The 19,966-nt window shown below is 37.2% G+C and overlaps 1 protein-coding gene across 8 annotated transcripts in view; it reads right to left on the bottom strand.

Moving 5' to 3' along the window:
* RNF111 (ring finger protein 111) overlaps positions 1-19,966 on the bottom strand; it is a 97,269-nt gene that overhangs the window by 25,377 nt on the left and 51,926 nt on the right. For all 8 annotated transcript variants that reach the window (XM_059180640.1, XM_059180643.1, XM_059180645.1 and 5 more), the window contains exons 3-5: positions 11,391-11,517; positions 7,216-7,379; positions 3,718-3,912 (exon numbers count right to left, since the gene is read on the bottom strand). In XM_059180640.1, the coding sequence (XP_059036623.1) occupies positions 3,718-3,912; positions 7,216-7,379; positions 11,391-11,517 (486 nt within the window). The remainder of the gene's footprint in view (positions 1-3,717; positions 3,913-7,215; positions 7,380-11,390; positions 11,518-19,966) is intronic.

Genomic DNA, 19,966 nt, shown 5'->3' with positions numbered 1-19,966 from the left:
TGGTTAAACAATGAGCACATAGAAAATTCAGATAGATGATGAGTTGCTTGGCACATGTTGAGTCTGAGGTGACTGCAGAATGGTCCAGAGATATCCAATAGCCAGCTGTGTATGAAAATTTAAAACAAAGAGAGGGCTCTGGAAACAAAAACAAAGGTCACTGGCATATTGGTGGTAGCTGAAAACACACATAGTTATGAGATGGGCCAGTGAGAAAGGTTAAGAACAGAGGCCTCGGAGAAAACAGAGATGACAAGAAGATTACTGCCAGACTTTTAATATATTTATTTTGACAGGAGTCAGAAGCAAGTTAAAGGAAGAATTTAAGGTATAGAAGATCCATTTAAGTGTACAAGACTTAACACAAATGTACATATGCGCACTAAGGGAATGAACAAGCAAAGATGCTGAGAAGGTAACTGTTAAAGCAAAGTCAAGGAGACAAGAAGGGACAAGAGGTAGAGCATGAATAAAGGGACTGGAAAGGGGGCGCCTGGGTGGCTCAGTGGGTTAAGGCCTCTGCCTTCAGCTCAGGTCAGGTCAGCCCAGGGTCCTGGGATCCAGCTCCGCACGAGGGGCTGCAGGGAACCTGTATCCTCCTCTCTCTCTCTCTGCCTGCTTCTCTGCCTACCTGTGATCTCTGTCTGTTAAATAAATAAATAAAATCTTTTAAAAAGGGCAGGGGGACTGGAAAGAAAAGAAAGGAGTTAAAAGACCAAGAGTCAGGAGAGAAGGAAGGGTTGGAAGTTATGAGTGCTTGAGAACCTTCATTTACTTTTTATTTACTTTTCCCTGGGGGGATCAATGTCCGGAGGAGAATAAGGGAATTATGGAATAGCCACTAAGGGGAAAGAAAGGGAATTAAATTAGATACATCACACTATGGCAACTTATTACCAAAAGCCCAAGATTAGATACCATAAATTCATGAGGCACCAATCTGCTTGGATCTGTAATTTTTACTAGCCCCATCTAAAAACCTGGATAGGAGTGAAGCTAGACGGCTTGCATGATTCAAGGATGGAAATATGCAAGAAGGTACAAAATAAAGACAGGATGTGAAGAAAATAGGAGACTGATGTTCTATAGTGTCTTAGCAGGAAATGAAGTCAGCAGAACTGAGTGCCCCTGATGTCATATGAGTACCTGTATATGCTTCTATCAGGTTTATTCAGAGAAACAATTAGGCCTGGAACAAGGTTCTGCTAGTTTAGAGAAACACAACACAAGCAAGTCTATCCCAAAGGTAGTCTTCAATATAGGTAAAGTAGCATCATGAGAAAACCATTCAGATAGTGAAGTCACTACCCTAGATATTAAATGTGAATTCTGAGTGAACAAGTGTCTTAAAAAACAAGTAATAAAAGCTTTGAGACAGTACTGAAGTTGGGACTGCGTCACATAAAATCTAGACAAGATGAGAGTACATAAAGCTACCAAGAGGAAGGAATGAATGAGAAAAGTTAAAATCTTTGCCTCAAAGATTATTACTAGCTTTGAAAGCATATTTGAAGGTATCCAGATACCTTTATTTCTGAAGTGGGAAGAATAATATAAATAACAAGCAAAGTTTAAGAATTAAATGATAATATATAAAATAACATATAAGACAGTAGAGGTACGGTACTCAGAAAAGAGTATACACTCGATAAATGAAATAAAAATTTGCCCATTTCATTTCTCCCTACTTTTTTTTTTTCTTCAAAGAATATAGTATTGAAAAGACAGCTCTGGGGGGCACCTGGATGGCTTGGTTGTTAGCCATCTGCCTTTGGCTCAGGTCATAATCCCAGGGTCCTGGGATTGACCCCCACATCGGGCTCCGTAATTGTGGGAGGTCTGCTTCTCCCTCTCCCCCTGCCTGTGTTCACTCTCTTGCTGTGTCTATCTAATAAATAAATAAAATCTTTATTATTTCTTTTAATAAATAAAGTTTTTTTTTTAAAAAGACATCTTTGGGGAAACCTCCTTGGACTGTGGATTCTCCCCTTAATTTTCCACAACAGAGAAACCTAAATCCAGCCACAAGAAGATTTCCTAATCTGTTCAATGTAAGCTATAAGGATATTGTAAGAATTAAATAAAATACTATTAAAAGTAAAAAATGACATGGAGCGCCTGGGTGGCTCAGTGGGTTAAAGCCTCTGCCTTCAGATCAGGTCATGATCCCAGGGTCTTGGGATCGAGCCCCACATCGGGCTCTCTGCTCAGTGGGGAGCCTGCTTCCTCCTCTTTCTCTGCCTGCTTCTCTGCCTACTTGTGATCTCTGTCTGTCAAATAAATAAATTAAAAAATCTAAAAGAAAAAAAAAGTAAAAAATGATAGAAAGCATAAGGTAGTTCCACTAATGGCGATATAGTGATATCTATGAGCTACAGGGTCTATAACACCCTAGTTAGTAAATGTTTAGCAAGTTCCTATCTCCATGCCATCGTCCAGGAGAGAAAGGCTAGCTTAATGCTCAGTTAAACAGATAACAGGAGGGCGCCTGGGTGGCTCAGTTGGTTGAGCAACTGCCTTTGGCTCAGGTCATGATCCTGGAGTCCTGGGACCGAGTCCCACATCAGGCTCCCTGCTCTGCAGGGAGTCTGCTTCTCCTGCTGACCTCTCTACTCTCATGCCCTCTCTCTCTCAAATAAATAAATAAGATCTTTAAAGAAAAAAAAAAAAAAAACAGGTGACAGGAAAAAGAGCCAGAGATATCCTACTAACTTAAACAATAATCTGAGGTAAGAGCTGAAACACTTAAAACACAAGAGTATATTCTTTGTGATCCTGGGTTAGGAAATGGTTGCTTAGATAGGATAGCAAAACAAAACAAAAAAAACAACAAAAAAAAAAAAAAAAAAAGAAAGAAAAGAAAAATTGAGCAAATGGACATCATCAATTTTTTTAAAAAAATTCCCATCCTCATTTTCAATTCTTTTGGGGACATACCTGGGAGTGAGACTATAGGTCATAGGGTAACTATGGTTTAACTTTTTGAGGAACCACCAGTGTTTTCCATAGCAGCTGCAGCATTTTACATTCCCACCAGATGTTCATTAGAGTTCCAATTCCTCTACACTCTTGTCAACACCAGTTATTTTCTGATTTCCTATTTCTATAGTTTTGTTTTGTTTTTCTGAATAACAGACAGCCTGATAAGGATAAAGTAGTACTTCACTGTGATTTTGATTTACACTTCTCTAATAACTAATGATGCTATTTTCATGACATTCTTGATCAACTGTGTATCTTCTTTGGAAAAATACCTACGCAAATTCTTTGCCCATTTTTAAACTGGGGTATCTGTCTTTTTATTGTTGAGCTGTATAAGTTCTTTACATAGTCTGGATACTAGACCCTTAACAGATACATGATTTTAAAGTATTTTTCTCCCATTCTGTAGGCTGCCTTTTCACTTTCTTGACAGTGTCTTTTGATGTACCAAAGTTTTAAATTTTGATGTTAGATTTACCTATTTTTTTCTCTTGTTATTGTATTTCTAATTGGCCATTTAATTCTCGCTGATCTCTTTCAGTTGAGCTATGATACTCTGGTAATATACAGCACACAAACTCAAATATGAAATCAAAGTTTAATTCTAAAGAGACTACTTTGCTCATATACAGTTTATTCTACGAATATGCTCTTCCTAATATAGCTAAAATCTTAAAATCAATACTTTTTCTAACAAGAGTAATGAAAGCGGCCTCCCCCCACTTTATTACATACCTCCTATAGAAGTACCAGTCATACTATTGCTTGTAAGAGTAGCTGAAGTCTCTGACACTATGGAGGGTTGGCTACCAGTGACAGCTGAAGCAGCATCAGAGGCCTGCTCAGAGGTAGATGGATTTGAATTGTTAATGGAAGTGCTTGTGGTTTGTGATTCCATTCTCGCAGAAGTGGTTGGTACTACAGTAGGTTCTATAAAACAAAAAATGTTTATTTGGGATTTCAAAATGTATTAGGTGACAGGTTATACTTTAATTCACGGTAACATTTTTAAAATTATTAAAACAAACTTTAAAAATATGAACTAATAAGTATAATACCTAATTAAAACTTTCATAAAGCTAGCTTGCAACATCAAAATGACATGGAACTAAAATATGATTACTGCATTTAAAAAAATCAAACACATATGCATATTCCAACAATCCAGGTGATTATTTCGGGGTAACAACTCTGTAAATTTTCTGATCTACCACAAAGAAAATGAGAAAAGGAAAGTAAAATCTTTTTATATTATTTTCATACAAATTGTCACAGGCTGTCAGAACAGTATTACAAATTACACTTTCTCTGGTACAGAATGGATTCTAGAGTCAGACTGCTTGGATAAGCAATTCTGATTTCACCACTGGCACTATAGTGATGGATAAGTTACTTAACCATTCTCCATTTCCTCATCTGTAGCATTGGGAAAGTACAGAATTTTCTTCACACAACTATTGTTAGAATGAACGGAAGTCACACATATAAAGCACACTGTATAATGGTTTATATATAGTGACTTCTTAAATTTTTTTTTAAAGATTTTTCATTTATTTATTTGACAGACAGAGGTCACAAGTAGACAGAGAAGCAGGCAGAGAGAGAGGAGGAAGCAGGCTCCCTGCTGAGCAGAGAGCCCAATGTGGGGCTCGATTCCAGGACGCTGACATCATGACCTGAGCCGAAGGCAGAGGTTTTAACGCACTGAGCCACCCAGGCGCCCCTGACCACTTAAATTTTTTAAATTGTTTTAATCTTTTTTACAGGCCTTTTCATATGTTTTCAAAAAGTTTTTTTTTACAAATATTAATATTCATCATTATATGCTAATAAAAATTAAAATTTTTATAAAAAGTAAAAGAAATTTCAGGCAGACCTTGACTTATGTACGATTTCTACTACTCTACTCTAATTATAAAGTAGTTGTTTAAAAATGAGACTGAGGGCACCTGGGTGGCTCAGTGGTTTAAAGCCTCTGCCTTCAGCTCGGGTCATGATCTCAGGGTCCTGGGATCGAGGCCCGCATCGGGCTTTCTGCTCGGTGGGGAGCCTGCTTCCCCTACTCTCTCTATCTGCCTCTCTGCCTATTTGTGATTTCTGTCAAATAAATAAATAAACTCTTTAAAAAAAAAAAAAAATGAGACTGAGTATGTCCAAAGCAGAGTCACAACAATTGGATCAGAAAAGGGACTCACTTAATGTGATATAGAATTAGAGGGCAAACTACTGATTACAATGTGGTGTGCTAAGCTAATTCCAGAAACACAAATTGTCCCTGTTGATCTACATGGGACAATGTACTTTGGACGCTTAAACAAATGTATTTGCTTATACATAAAAAGCGGAGGGAAGAACCTCTTGTTTATTTGCAAATGGTGTATCTCCATTTCTCAGCCTTAGTATTACTGATGTTTTGGGTAGGGGGATTCTTTGCTAGGGATGGGAGTCAGGGTAGGGGTATGGCTGACAGATGTCACAGGGGAAAATACAGTTTCCAAAGCAGTAATCCTAGATTAATTAACTCTGAGGAATCTCTAATTAATCCCTAATATATTAATCACTGTCTTATAGATAATTTATGATGCCTCAAAATAAAAACTGAGACATGGTTGAATGAAATGTAGACAGTGGGAATAAACTATCTCTTTATGAACATCTTAATTCCAAAGAATTGATACTCTGAAAGTTAGGATCATCCAAGCTGCAAACAATCCATAGAAGAGCTGACTGCACAAGGCCTGTAACTCTACAGACCTTATGTATCCTTTCTCCAATTTATAGCTAATAAACTCACTTATGGCTCCTCATCTTCCTTTAAAGAAATTATGATAGACCATTTCCTTCTAAGATGTGACTAATACCTGAAGGCAATTTTTAGTAAGTGGGGAAACTCACATCTGTATTCACATACTCACACATGCTACCACTTTCACTAATCTCCACTGTACAACTCTAGCTTTCTTTTCTTAGTTGCTTGGATGGAGTTATAAGCTGAAAGAAAAATACTAAAGCTGAGCAGCACAAAAGGTACCAGTAATATCAGAGGATAACATTAACTATCACATTTCTTCCTTTTTTAAGTCGGCATGGATCCCAACACGAGGCTTGAACTCATGACAATGAGATTGAGACCTGAGCTGAGATTAAGAGTCAGTCACAACCAACTGAGCCACCCAGGTGCCCCAAATTTCGACACTGCAAATAACCAATATTTACCATATAAATTCAAGTTAAATTGCTTTTCTGTTGCATTTTAAAAGTGTCACTTCTATTTTTCATAGCAAAGTTAAAGTATGACAATAATATTATAAATAAAAGTAATAGGTAAGTCTAGGGTAGATCAAACTAACACTTATAAAAGGTTTTTGGGTTTTTTTTTTTTTTTTTTTTTTTTTCAGGCACCTAGGTGGCTGCTCAGTAGGTTAAATGTCTACCTTTGGTTCAGGTCATGATCCCAGGATCCTGAGATCGAGCCCCACATCAGGCTCCCTGCTCAATGGAGAGTCTACTTCTCCTCCTCCCTCTGCCCCATCCCTACTCATGTTCTCTCTCTCTCTCCTCTCTGTAATATATAAATAAAATCTTTAAGAAAAAAAGTAGGGTGCCTGGCTGGCTCAGTTGGTTGAACAACTGCCTTTGGCTCAGGTCATGATCCTGGGGTTCCAGGATGGAGTCCTGCATCAGGTTCCCTGCTCAGCAGGGAGTCTCTCTCTCTCTCTGACCCTCCCCTTCTTATGCTTTCACTCTCTCTCAAATAAATAAATAAAATCTTTAAAAAAAAAAAAAAAAGTTCTTCCCCCCCTAAAAAAATAACTACTAAGCAATGAAATAGAAAGGATTTTAGGCACAAGTTACAAGCTGAGGCTGTTCTATCAACTGAAAAATAAGATTGGGATATGTGGGTGCCTGGGTGGCTCAGCTGGTTAAATGACTGCCTTCAGCTCAGGTCATGATCTTGGAGTCCCAGGATCGAGTCCCACATCAGGCTCCCTGCTCAGTGGGAAGTCTGCTTCTCCCTCAGACCTTCTATCCCTCATGCTCTCTCTCTCTCTCATCCTCTCAAATAAATAAATAAAATTTCTAAAAACAAAAAAAATAATTGGGCTATCTGATAACTGTCCATTTAACAATATTACCAGGAAGCAGTAGAAGGACTTTCACTATAGGAGTTTCAAAGATACTTGATTTTATTAATTCTTTTCATAATTCTATACTGTTACTAACCCAACTTACCATCTTCATCAACAGTAAGGTCCACAACTTCTGCTGCATTTTGCCTCAAAGGTTGTATAACAGTAGAAATCCTACTACGGTTCCGTGGCTCCTGTGGCCGACTTGTATGAGAATTTGAACCTTGGCTCCAATGAGATCTGGAGTGTCCAAGAGTTGAACGAGACCTTAAATGACATCAATATTAAATTAGTTAATATGAAGAAAGAACAAAATTTTTAGTTACCCAAGAAATCATAAGCCTTTCTGGTTGGGCTCCACACTTAGCAGGGAGGTCTGGCTGTCCCTTTCCCTCTCCTCCCTGCTCATGCTTGCTCTCTCATATAAATAAAATCTTAAAAAAAAAAAAAAAAAAAAAAAGACTCTCCCTCTCCCACTGTGCACCCACACACTCACTCTCTTAAATAAATAAATAAACCTTTTTAAAAAAAAAAAGAAAAAGAAAGAAAGAATGCTGCTCTCTTTTCAATGGTTATTTTGAACACACACGGGGGTTGTAACCATGTATTTACATATTTTTAACACCTAAAATTATTCACCATAGGTAAAACTAACAAAAATAGCAACACCCTAAACATTAAATAACCCACATGATCCTGTACGTTTAGTCCAGACTAGATTTGAAAATCATGATTTTAAGAGGCCTAAATAAAGATAATTTTTTGGTATCGTCCTAAAAAACATTCAAGGCCCCAGAGATTTCCTGGGATCAGGAGAGGTAAGAATAGTTGCAGCTAGTTTATTAGTTTTGTAGTCATAAGACACTTCACTTGTTTGAGCCACTTTATGCTTTTAAAGCATGTAACCACAAACCCCCAACACCTAACACTTACGTCATCATTGTTTATTGTGGTGCTCACTGTACTAAATTATCTATAGGTATATATTTTATTTTTAAAAAATTTTAAGGATTCACTGTAATAACCTGAACTGAGGGTAGAGAGGAGCATTATATAGAATATGAAGTCCTAAGGATCCAGGAGAAAAATATGTCTGTTTTAGAAAGGTGAGGCTTGGGCGCCTGAGTGATTAATCAGTTAAGCACCTGTCTTCGGCTCAGGTCATGATCCCAGGATCCGAGGATTGAGCCCCTGTCAGTCTCTCTGCTCAGGAAATAAATAACATCTTTAAAAAAATAGAGAGGTGGGGCTTATGAAGTTGGTTTTTCCTCTTGCCCAAATTGAATGTAAAATGCTTAGAAGCTTATTATTTAGGGGTTCCTGGCTGGCTCAGTTGGAAGAACATGTGACTCTGGATCTCAGGGTAGTGAGTTCAAGCCCCACATTGGGTGTAGAGATGACTAAAAAAAAATAAACTTCAAGGGGTGCCTGGGTGGCTCAGTGGGTTAAGCCTCTGCCTTTGGCTCAGGTCATGATCCCGGAGTCCTGGGATTGAGTCCCGCATCGGGCTCTCTGCTCAGCAGGGAGCCTGCTTCTCTCTCTCTCTCTCTCTCTCTCTCTCTCTGCCTACTTGTGATCTCTGTCAAATAAATAAATAAAATCTTTTGAAAAAATAAAATAAAATAAACTTCAAGAAAAAAAAAAAGGCGAGGGCACCTGAGTGGCTCAGTGGGTTAAGCCTCTGCCTTCAGCTTGGATCACAGTCTCAGGGTCCTGGTGTTGAGCCCCACATTGGCTCTCTGCTCAGCAGGGAGTGAACTCCTCCCTGCCCCCTGCCTGTCTCTGCCTACTTGTGATCTCTCTCTGTCTTAAAAAAGATTTTTAAATCTTTGTTAAAAAAAGAAAAAGAAAAGAAGCTCATTGTTAGCATGTATGGAAAGAGTGAACAAAATCAATTAATAGGCAGTTATCAGGGATGTGAGTTCAACCACTCAGAAAAGAACCAGACTGAAAATGACCTCAGCAAGTGTAAAGCCTAAGAATTTATAAAGAAGCTCAAATTCTAAAATGAAATTCTCAAGTAAATAGGAGTATAAAGGTTAATTACAGAGACACAGCCAAAAAAAAAAAAAAAAAGACACTGCATTCCCTCAAGAATTTTGTGGCCCAAGGCATAATAGTAAACAAATGTTCAGGGTAAAATGGTTTTGGTGTGGAGAGAGATCACTATTTAAAATTCTTGAGAAACCAAGATCCTGTAGTAAGACTGAACAGTCTCTTATTTCTGGGAAGCTCTCAATAGCTGCAAAAAGTGTCAGGTCCACTTTGCTGTTTATGAAACCAAGTATTACACTGAACAAAAAACCTGGCATGTGAGGAACAGTTTCGCACAGACCATAGTGGTTCCTATGATTAGTAGCAACTGTCAAATCCTGAAACTAAAGAAACTGAAACACAGATGCATTCTCTCTTTAAAAAAAATATATATATATTTTTAAGCAATCTCAACACCCAATGTGGAACCCAAAGCTCCAAGGTCAAAGTTGCAACACTCCATCAACTGAGCAAGCCACGCACCCCAGGGTGCATTCTCCCTTAGAGAGGAAAGCCCAAGAGCCAGCTAAAAAGTGACAAAGTTAATATTCCATGTAATATTAAGGAAAATAAATATGGGTCATGAGCACTGTATGTCTTTTTTAACATTACTATCCATTACTATAGTAAACACATCTGCTTGAACATGAAGCACCCCAAGACAAAAAAGATTTCCAGTTTCACAGACAGGTCCTTCATTTCAGCAACCCTTGTAGCTCAGCTAATAAAAACTGAGTCAATGTTGTACCAAGCACTAATGCAGTCACAGGATAACTGTGGCACCTACCACGGAGTATCAATTTTCCTCAGAGCCTAGGAAAATCATTTAAAACTTAAAACTAACAGATACATTACAGAGTGCTCTCTTCCATGCCATTAAAAGCTGCATTCCAGTGGGAAAGTACAAATGGAAAAGCACATTTTAAATATAGTTTATAACATGCTTCCAAAGTAAAAAAAAATCTTAAAGTAAGTAACACAAATTAAAACACCATGCGCAAATGCATTTCTCAATTCATTCTAACACAAAAATTAAGGTTCATCCACAGATTAGTTTGGTATACACCAAATGGAATAGAGGAGCACTTCATTGCTTCTCTCACCCATATCTGTAATCACCTAAAGCACAAGAAAATACCGCTAGGGATCCCCCCCTCTCTTCTTCCCCTCTTTTTAGTTTTTGGTCAAAGTGACACACAAAAGAGCAATGTCATTTCCAGTTATTTTTCAAAAGAAACGAGAATCTTTCATTCATTTTTAGTACAAGGCTTAGATGAAAACACTGAGTGAAGGACAACAACATTGTAAAAATATGTTCCATACCAGGCGGCCCTATTATAATAGCATAAACTTCAATGGTATTCATGAGATCTTCAAACAGATTATACATCAATACTTCTTAATATTTTTCAACACTTTCAATTTTAGTGCTATCTCCAATATTTATCTTTTATTCATATCTAAATTTCAAAGAAGTTCATGAACTCTCTGAATCATAAAACAAAAATTTGGAAATCACTAAGTAAAATTACTCTTTATCTACAACAATAACTCTTAACTCTTATTGTACACTTGCAGTGCTTAAAAAAAATACTGACCCCCAGGATTCTGGTTCCGCTCACCTGGGATATGATCCAGGGATCAATTTTATCTTTACTTTATAATCTTTCCAAGTGAGTCTAATGCAACCTGGTTTGAAAACCACTAATCTGGTATATGCTCAAATGGGGTCTCCCCCTGCAAATTAAAAAAATGGAAATATCCACAGCACAAATATGTTTAAATATTTATATTTAAAACTTGACATAAGGGTGCCTGGATGGCTTAGTCGTTAAGCATCTGCCTTCAGCTTAGGTCATGATTTCGGATTCCTGGGATCCAGCCTTGCATTGGGCTCCCTGCTCAGCAGGAAGCCTGCTTCTCCCTCTCTCACTTTTCCTGCTTGTGCTTCCTCTCTTGCTGTCTCTCTCTCTCTGTCAAATAAGTAAATAAAACCTTAAAAAAAAAAAAAAGCCTCTGATTCTGGATTTCAGCAGCTCAGGTCATGATCTCAGGGTCCTGGGAAAGTCAAGCCCCTCATGGGGTTCAGTGCTCGGGACAGAGCCTGCTTCTCCCTCTCCCTCTCCCTTCCCCCACTTGCTCACTTGCTCACTCTCTCTCCAATAAAATCTTTAAAAAAAAAAAAAAAATTCACATACACAACTAGGAATTAAAATCATACACAACTAGGAATTAAAATCATACCGATAGCTTTCCCCAACTGTTACAATCTCCACTTCACTGTCGGTTGAGGTAACGTTAATTTCTTCATTGGCAGTGACCTGGGGAGTGGAGGAAGCTTCTATCACCACAACATCTTCATCGATACTTCCTGGAAACAAAGGAAAAGCATTTTAAACTAACTGAAAGACAAATATTTCTTTACTTTGAAGGCTATGAAATTCATTATAAAAGTAAAAATCTTACCTGTCAAATGGAAGTTTTTTTTTTAAAAAACAGAGCTAAACACACGTAGTGAAAATAGTACTCACTCTCTTGATCTGTTATCTTCATGCTTACTTCATCTTCTCTGATTTTGATACTTTATAACTTCTAGTGGGTTTCCATATTTATTTGTATGATCTCATACAGAAATATTAATCTTGTAATATCTAAAGGTATTAAGATCTTATATACTTACATCCCATAATACCCTTTAGTATCTAAAATAAAGATACTATATTTGCTATATATTTTACTCAAGAGTTTTGGTTTTTGTTAAGCAAAAAGGAGTTAAGCAGAGAGAGAGAGAGGGAGAGCGAGCGAGCACAGGCAGACAGAGTGGCAGGCAGAGGCAGAGGGAGAAGCAGGCTCCCTGCCAAGCAAGGAGCCTGATGTGGGACTCGATCCCAGGACGCTGGGACCATGACCCGAGCCGAAGGCAGCTGCTCAACCAACTGAGCCACCCAGGCGTCCCAAGATATGGTATTCTTTTAAGAAAAAGTAATTTTTGGCTTTAAGCTATGAAATATGTCTTTTTTTGGTATCTGTTCTTTTCTAAATTACTCTAAGTTTGGAAAGAGCATCCTTATTGGGTTAATAGATAACATGTATTTGGTTCAGTGTGTTTCATTAATTATTTACTTCATCTAGAACTAATTTTTATTCATGGCATTAGGTAAGATTATAAATAGAATTTGGTCCTGTCTCACCATGGCTAAATAGTTATTCTCAAACCATCTACTGAAAAATCCTTTCTTTCCCCCCATTAAATTTTGATAACTCCCTTAAATATTCTTACATGTTTTAGCTTATATGCCATCTCTTTCTCCCCCTCGACAAAGATTCTTCTATCAGAGTAATTCTATTTTTTTTTAAAGATTTTATTTATTTATTTGACAGAGAGAGATCACAAGTAGGCAGAGAGGCAGGCAGAGAGAGAGGAAGGGAAGCAGGCCCCCTGCTGAGCAGAGAGCCCGATGCAGGGCTTGATCCCAGGACCCTGAGATCATGACCTGAGCCAAAGGCAGCGGCTTAAACCCACTGAGCCACCCAGGCGCCCCTATTTTTTTTTTTTTTAAACAGCTTCTCTGAGGTATAACTTTCATACTTTAAAATTCACATTTTGTCTCAAGGAGACATTACACATCCATGGTCATAGCCAAGAGGTGAAAACAATGCAAATGTCCATCAATGGATGAGCAGATAAACAAAATGTATATTCATACAATGGAATATTATTCAGCCTGAAAGAAAAGAACTCCTATCACATGCTACAACAACATGAACAAATAACCCAGTCAAAAAAAAATTTTAAATACTGTGTGTTTCCACTTATGTGTGAATCTAAAGCAGTCAAATTCATAAGGAAAGTAGAGTGATGGCTACTAGGACTGAGGGGAGAGGAAAAAGGGAGTTATTTATTAGATGGAGTTTCAAACTGCAAAGGATAAAGTTCTGGAGATGTGCTTCACAACAATGTGGATATAATTACTATGACTGAAATGTACACTTTAAAAAAATGGTTAAGATGGTAAAAAAAAGTAAAATAAAATAAAAGTCATGTTACATTTCTTCTCCTGCTAATATTTTTCACAAATCTGGTACTGAATGTCTCCTTCTTTTATCCTTTTAAAAAACATTCCTCTCTGTTCATTACTATTACCAAGTCTGCAAGGAGTTTACAAGTCAGGTTTTTGTTTTTGTTTTTTTACAAGTCATGTTTTAATAAGAATTTTCCCACACAAATACTGAAAGCTAAAAATTTCACCCATTTTAAGTGCATATTTCACTGCTTTTAGTAAATTTACAGAATATGACCATCACCTCAGTCCAATTTTAGAACATTTCCAACACCCTTAAAAGATCCTGTGTGGGGGCGCCTGGGTGGCTCAGTGGGTTAAGCCGCTGCCTTCAGCTCAGGTCATGATCTCAGGGTCCTGGGATCGAGTCCTGCGTCGGGCTCTCTGCTCAGCGGGGAGCCTGCTTCCCTCTCTCTCTCTCTCTCTCTCTGCCTGCCTCTCTGACTGCTTGTGATTTCTCTCTGTCAAATAAATAAATAAAATCTTAAAAAAAAAAAAAAAAGATCCTGTGTGACCTGCTTCAATTATCACCTCTCCACACCCAATCCTACACTCCTATAACTGACCTGTGTTTTGTCATTACGGATTGGTTTGTATTTTCAAGAGTTCTGTATCAATATGGAATTATACGTTACATATACTTTATGTCTGGATTTTTTTTAAGTGTCTGGATTTTTCATTCAGTGAAGTATTCATTTGTGATATATACTCATGTATATCAATAGCTCATTCTTTTTTATTATTGAGTGGTATTCCCATTATATGACTATATCACGATTTGTTTATCCATACTTCTGTTGATGGACATCTGGATTTTTCTCACTCTTGACCAATACAAATAAAGCCACTATGAACATTAATCTACTTGAGTTTCCCTCTCCCTTTACCAAGCACATGGAGGGGAGAAGCAGAAGGAGGGAGGAAAAAAAAAGTCTCCAGCCAAATCACCACAGAGTGAGGAACCAGACATGGGGCTTAATCCTTCAACCCTGACATCATGACCTGAGCCAAAATCATGAGTCAGATGATCAACCGACTGAAGCACCCAGGCTCCTCAACTTTTCATTTTCTCTTAAGATTTTATTTATTTGACAGAGGGGCAGAGGCAGAGGGAGAGGCAGGCTTCCCGCTGAGCGGGCAGCCCCATGCGGGGCTTGATCCCAGGATCCTGGGATCATGACCCCAGCCGAAGGCAGATGCCCAATGACTGAGCCACCCAGTCGTCCCCAACTTTTCACTTTTTTTTTTAATTTTTTATTTTTTATAAACATATATTTTTATCCCCAGGGGTACAAGTCTGTGAATCGCCAGGATTATACACTTCACAGCACTCACCAAAGCACATACCCTCCCCAATGTCCATAACCCCACCACCCTCTCCATATCCCCCTCCCCCCAGCAACCCTTAGTTTGTTTTGTGAGATTAAGAGTCACTTATGGTTTGTCTCCCTCCCAATCCCATCTTGTTTCATTGATTCTTTTCCTACCCACTTAAGCCCCCATGTTGCATCACCACTTCCTCATATCAGGGAGATCATATGATAGTTGTCTTTCTCTGCTTGACTTATTTCGCTAAGCATGATACGCTCTAGTTCCATCCATGTTGTTGCAAATGGCAAGATTTCATTTCTTTTGATGGCTGCATAGTATTCCATTGTGTATATATACCACATCTTCTTTATCCACTCATCCGTTGATGGACAACTTTTCACTTTCTTAATGCTGTCTTTTGAAACACAAAAGTCTCTAATTTTGATGAAATCCAAACCAACAATTTCTTTTATGCATGATGCTTTTGGTGACATAAAATAGAAATACGCCTAATAGAAAGTCACTGCAAATTTCTCCTATGTTTCTTCTAGAATTGTACATTTTAGCTTTTACATTTAGGTCTATGATAAAGTTCCAATAATATTTGTTGAAAAGACTAGAGAAATTCTATTTTGACACCTAGTAGATTCAGGTTTTCCTAATTCTTTAGGATTATAAAATCTAGGGAAAAGGAAAATTCTTGAGATTTGGACTACACTGGCATTAAGCAATATTGATGAAGCTCTGACATCTCTATAAAACACATTTTTTCATCCAAGAATATATCTTGCCATCTATCAATATCTCTTCCTATAGGTTTGATCTGCATTATAAAAGCTAATAAAGCTATATAAATTTTCTTCATCGAGGCCAAATATACTCCTATTAAGATTATTCTTAGAGACCTTATTCTCCTTGTTGCTATTCTAAATGAGTTCCCTTTATTCTTATTTTCTCCTAGTATATATGTATAACATTGATACTGTATATGCATCTTTATCCAACTTTTACCGAACTCCTGCATATCACAATGACAACAAATGGTTCTACTTTCTTGTCATGGTGGAGTTTATGCAATCTATTCCTTCATCCAAGGTGCCATTCCTTGGAACCACTGACTTTCATCTCTAACAGACCTGTACATCATCAAACATCTGCATTATTTCAAAAGCTGACCAGTATCTGGAAGAGGTACAAGCTTATGACAAAGATCTACGATGTACTCTCTGATACTTCAAAGAGGAAAAGAGAGCACGCACCAGCAAATCAGAGTCAATGAAAGATAATCTGATTTGGAGAAAGTTATTTCTGAAGTAGTTTTTAAGTTCTAAAGACTACACACATAGACATATTGAGGTAGAATGCATTTTTAACAGACTAAATATATCTTATAGGCAGAGGGAAAAAATAGCACTTGAATGTCTATTTAAAATAATATCCTAGATTTAATTCTCAAATTACTTTTCCAATTCTTCCTTCTTAAGTATGCACACGATGCAGCTTAAGGCAGGAGTAAAAAAGAATTGTATATTTAAAACTAAGAATAGTATACATATAAATAAAACTTTTTTTTAATACTTCCCTTATTTTAACCCACCAACTGGACATTACTATTCTACATGGAGAAAAGCTACACCTGCATATAAACTTTACTAGTGATTTCTCTCCATGTATTGTATACATGCAATTTCCTTAAAAGCCTATAAAAAAATAACCAAACATTACAAACACATTATAAACAAGCAAAATCTAACATAAATGCAACAATTTGAAGTTCCAGTGATAAGTGATACAAAGCTAGCTTTGCTAAGGCATTAAAATTCAACATAATTTTTTGGAACATGGACTGTGTAACTGAAGGTTATATAAGTAGCTGATACACTGTTATTCTACTGTTTAAGTATCCTTTTTCTAGAAAAAAATTTTGCAAGCGTAACTTGAACATAATGCTTGTAACCAAATAATAATCACAACCAGCAAGATTTGGACATCTTAGTGTTTTTTCTAGAATGGCAATTATTTAAAATTTAAAGGAAAATTTCCTAAAAGTATGAAGTTAAATCTCAATACTACTTAAAATCAGGAAAATAGATCATTTCTTATTGGAACAATTTTATTTTCAAGCTGTCTCTTACATTTAGAAATATTAAAGGGTAAGTAACTTGAATAAAGCTAAAACATTAGAGTGGTAGGACCCTAGGTGATTTTTAACTGTTTCTTTTTTTAAGGTTTTTTTTTTTTAATTTATGTATTTGACAGAGAGAGATCACAAGTAGGCAGAGAGGCAGGCAGAGAGAGAGAGAGAGAGAGAGAGAGCGGAGAAAGCAGGCTCCCTGCTGAGCAGAGAGACCAATGTGGGACTCGATCCCAGGACGCTGAGATCATAACCTGAGCCGAAGGTAAAGGCTCAACCTGAGCCACCCAGGCACCCTTAACTGTTTAAGATTACTTATGTTGCGGGCACCTGGGTAGCTCAGTGGGTTAAGCCTCTGCCTTGGGCTCAGGTCATGATCTCAGGATCCTGGGATCGAGTCCCGCATCAGGCTCTCTGATCAGCAGGGAGCCTGCTTCCTCCCTCTCTCTCTGCCTGCCTCTCTGCCTACTTGTGATATCTCTCTCTCTGTCAAATAAATAAAATTTTTAAAAAAAAGATTACTTATGTTGCTTGTACTTTTTAAAACATAAGGAGGAAAGGGTAAAAAAAAAAAAAGAAAAGAAAAGAAAATCAGAAGAAAAGCAACAGCTAACAGCCTGGAAAGAAGGTAGGTACTTTAATACAGGTCACAGAAATAATGGCTTCTCTGACTGAGTTCTTCATGAACTCAACAATCACTTCTATTCCTGATAAAGAGATCACAGATTCTCTTGGCAGCAACTGTAAGAAATTTCAAACACTATAATCACCAATTACTCTGGTTGGTCCCTCTTTGTCTTAAGTCTGGCATGATGCTAATAATAAGAATAGCATCCAATTCGTGGGCACATACTTTGTGCCATGTACAGTATTCTGTGTGTCTAGTTCCATCAAGAAACTGAAACTCAGGGCACCTGGGTGGCTCAGTGGGTTAAGCTACTGCCTTCGGCTCAGGTCATGATCTCAGGGTTCTGGGATCGAGTCTCACATCGGGCTCTCTGCTCAGCAGGGAGCCTGCTTCCTCCTCTCTGCCTGCCTCTCTGCCTACTTGTGATCTCTCTCTGTCAAATAAATAAATAAAAAATCTTTTTAAAAAAGAAACTGAAACTCAGCAAGTTAAAATGACTTGTCAAACAGTAAACAACACTGGGAATTCAAACCTAATTTCAATTCTAAAGCTCATATGCTTTACATAAACTACATTAAAGTGCTGTAAGTACCCAGTATGTAGGTGCTAGTTACTACCAAAAGCAAGATCTTTCTGATACCAGCTACTTTTGCTACTGCTCCTGTCTTTTGCAGTAACAAACTTAATCAAGTTGTAGCAGCTCTGACTCCTCATTAGGATTCTTCTATATCCAACAGAATTGAAAGCATATATATCCACAAAGATTTGTACCTAAATGTTCACTGTAGCCAAATACTGGACAACTCAATGTCAATCATCCGACAAATGGGTAAACAAAATAAATGTGGTATATCCATACAATGGAATACTATAAAAGAACTAAATAATAAATATCCATACAATGGAATACTATAAAAGAACTAAATAATAAACGGACACTAATTACTGATACCTGCTACAACATGAATGAAACTCAAAAACATTACACTTAACGAAAAACACCAGACACAAAAGATCACACATGTGCATTTTTATGAAAAGTCCAGAAGAGGCAAGTCCTTAAAGAGAGCGACAGATTAGGCTATGTGGGACTTAGAACCGGATAGGCATTAGTTTCAAAGCAGGAGGGATCTTTTGGGATTAATGGAAATATTATAGAACTGTACTATAGTAATGGTTGCATAACTTTAAGTATACTATAAATCACTGAATCATATACTTAAAATGATGTACTTTATGGTAGGTAAATTATACACCTCAATGAAGCCGGTTTACGGGAAAAAAAAAAAAAAAAGCTATAGAACATTCCCTGCCAAATACAAAACTAGACTTCAACAAATGAAAAGACATACCATTTCAGAATATGGTATGTCCTTTCATTTGAAAAGAAATATATCCAAATTTTGGATATTTAATATCCAAAATACTAATTAAGTATGTCAGTTCACCCACACAACAAATACAACCCCAGTAATAATATTATCATGTGTCTCCCTACCACCAGTATCCTCAGATAAATAAGCTAAGAAATGGGGCGCCTGGGTGGCTCAGTGGGTTAAGCCGCTGCCTTCGGCTCAGGTCATGATCTCAGGGTCCTGGGATCGAGTCCCGCATCGGGCTCTCTGCTCAGCAGGGAGCCTGCTTCCCTCTCTCTCTCTCTCTCTGCCTGCCTCTCCATCTACTTGTGATTTCTCTCTGTCAAATAAATAAATAAAATCTTTAAAAAATAATAAAAATAAATTTAAAAAAAATAAGCTAAGAAATTTTTTTGTTGTTGTTGTTTATAGCAGCTTTATTCATAATTGCCAAAACATGGAAGCAACTAAGACGTCTTTCAATAGTGGGTATCAGCAACCAAGATATCCAGACAATGTAATGTTATTCAGCACTAAAAAGAAATGAGCTCTCAAGCCATAAGAAGACATGGAGGGACCTTAAATGCATATTACTAAGTAAGTTAAAGAGCAAATGAGAAAAGGCTACATACTGTATGATTCCAGCTATGTGATATTCTAGAAAGGGCAAAACTAGGAAGAATAAACAGGCAAAATATAGAAAATATAAAAATCTATAATTTAAAAAATGTGTTTCTAGTGTAAGCTTAGACAGACCCATGGAACATAGTGATAACTCCAAATAGATCCAAATGCCTATGGAAATTTAGCATATGACAAAGAAAGTATCTCAAGTCAATTGGAGAAAGAAAATTTTTAATGATTTGTTTTGGGACGACTGGACAGCCACACTGAAACAAAATGGATCCATTCTTCATACTGTACATAGGATAAATATCACATAGATGTGTGCTTTAAAAGGAAAGAGAGAAGAAAAGAAAATAATGCAAGGTTTGGGGGAAAAAATAGGTTATTTCTCCTATAAATTTGAAGTGGAAAAAACTTTCCTAATTATGAATCAAAACCCATAAACAGTAAAGATAAAGATCAGCAAATATGACTAACCAAAAATATATATAGATATTTGGCATGATAAAAAAGTGGAACAAAGTCAAAGGACTAATGACAAATTTTGGGGAAATGTGTTAGTATATAGGATTTATGTCCCCAATATATATAAAGCATCTGAAAATGTACAGAAGAATGAAGACCAACAACCTGACTGCAAAACAAGCAAAAGATATGAAGAGACTGATCATTAAGAAACAGAACGACCTTTAAACATATGAAAA

The sequence above is a fragment of the Mustela lutreola genome, chromosome 7 (assembly GCF_030435805.1).
Source record: "Mustela lutreola isolate mMusLut2 chromosome 7, mMusLut2.pri, whole genome shotgun sequence".
Lineage (NCBI taxonomy): Eukaryota > Metazoa > Chordata > Mammalia > Carnivora > Mustelidae > Mustela > Mustela lutreola.
The sequence above is the reverse complement of the archived record's forward strand: the minus strand, read 5'-3'. Positions and strand labels throughout refer to the sequence as shown.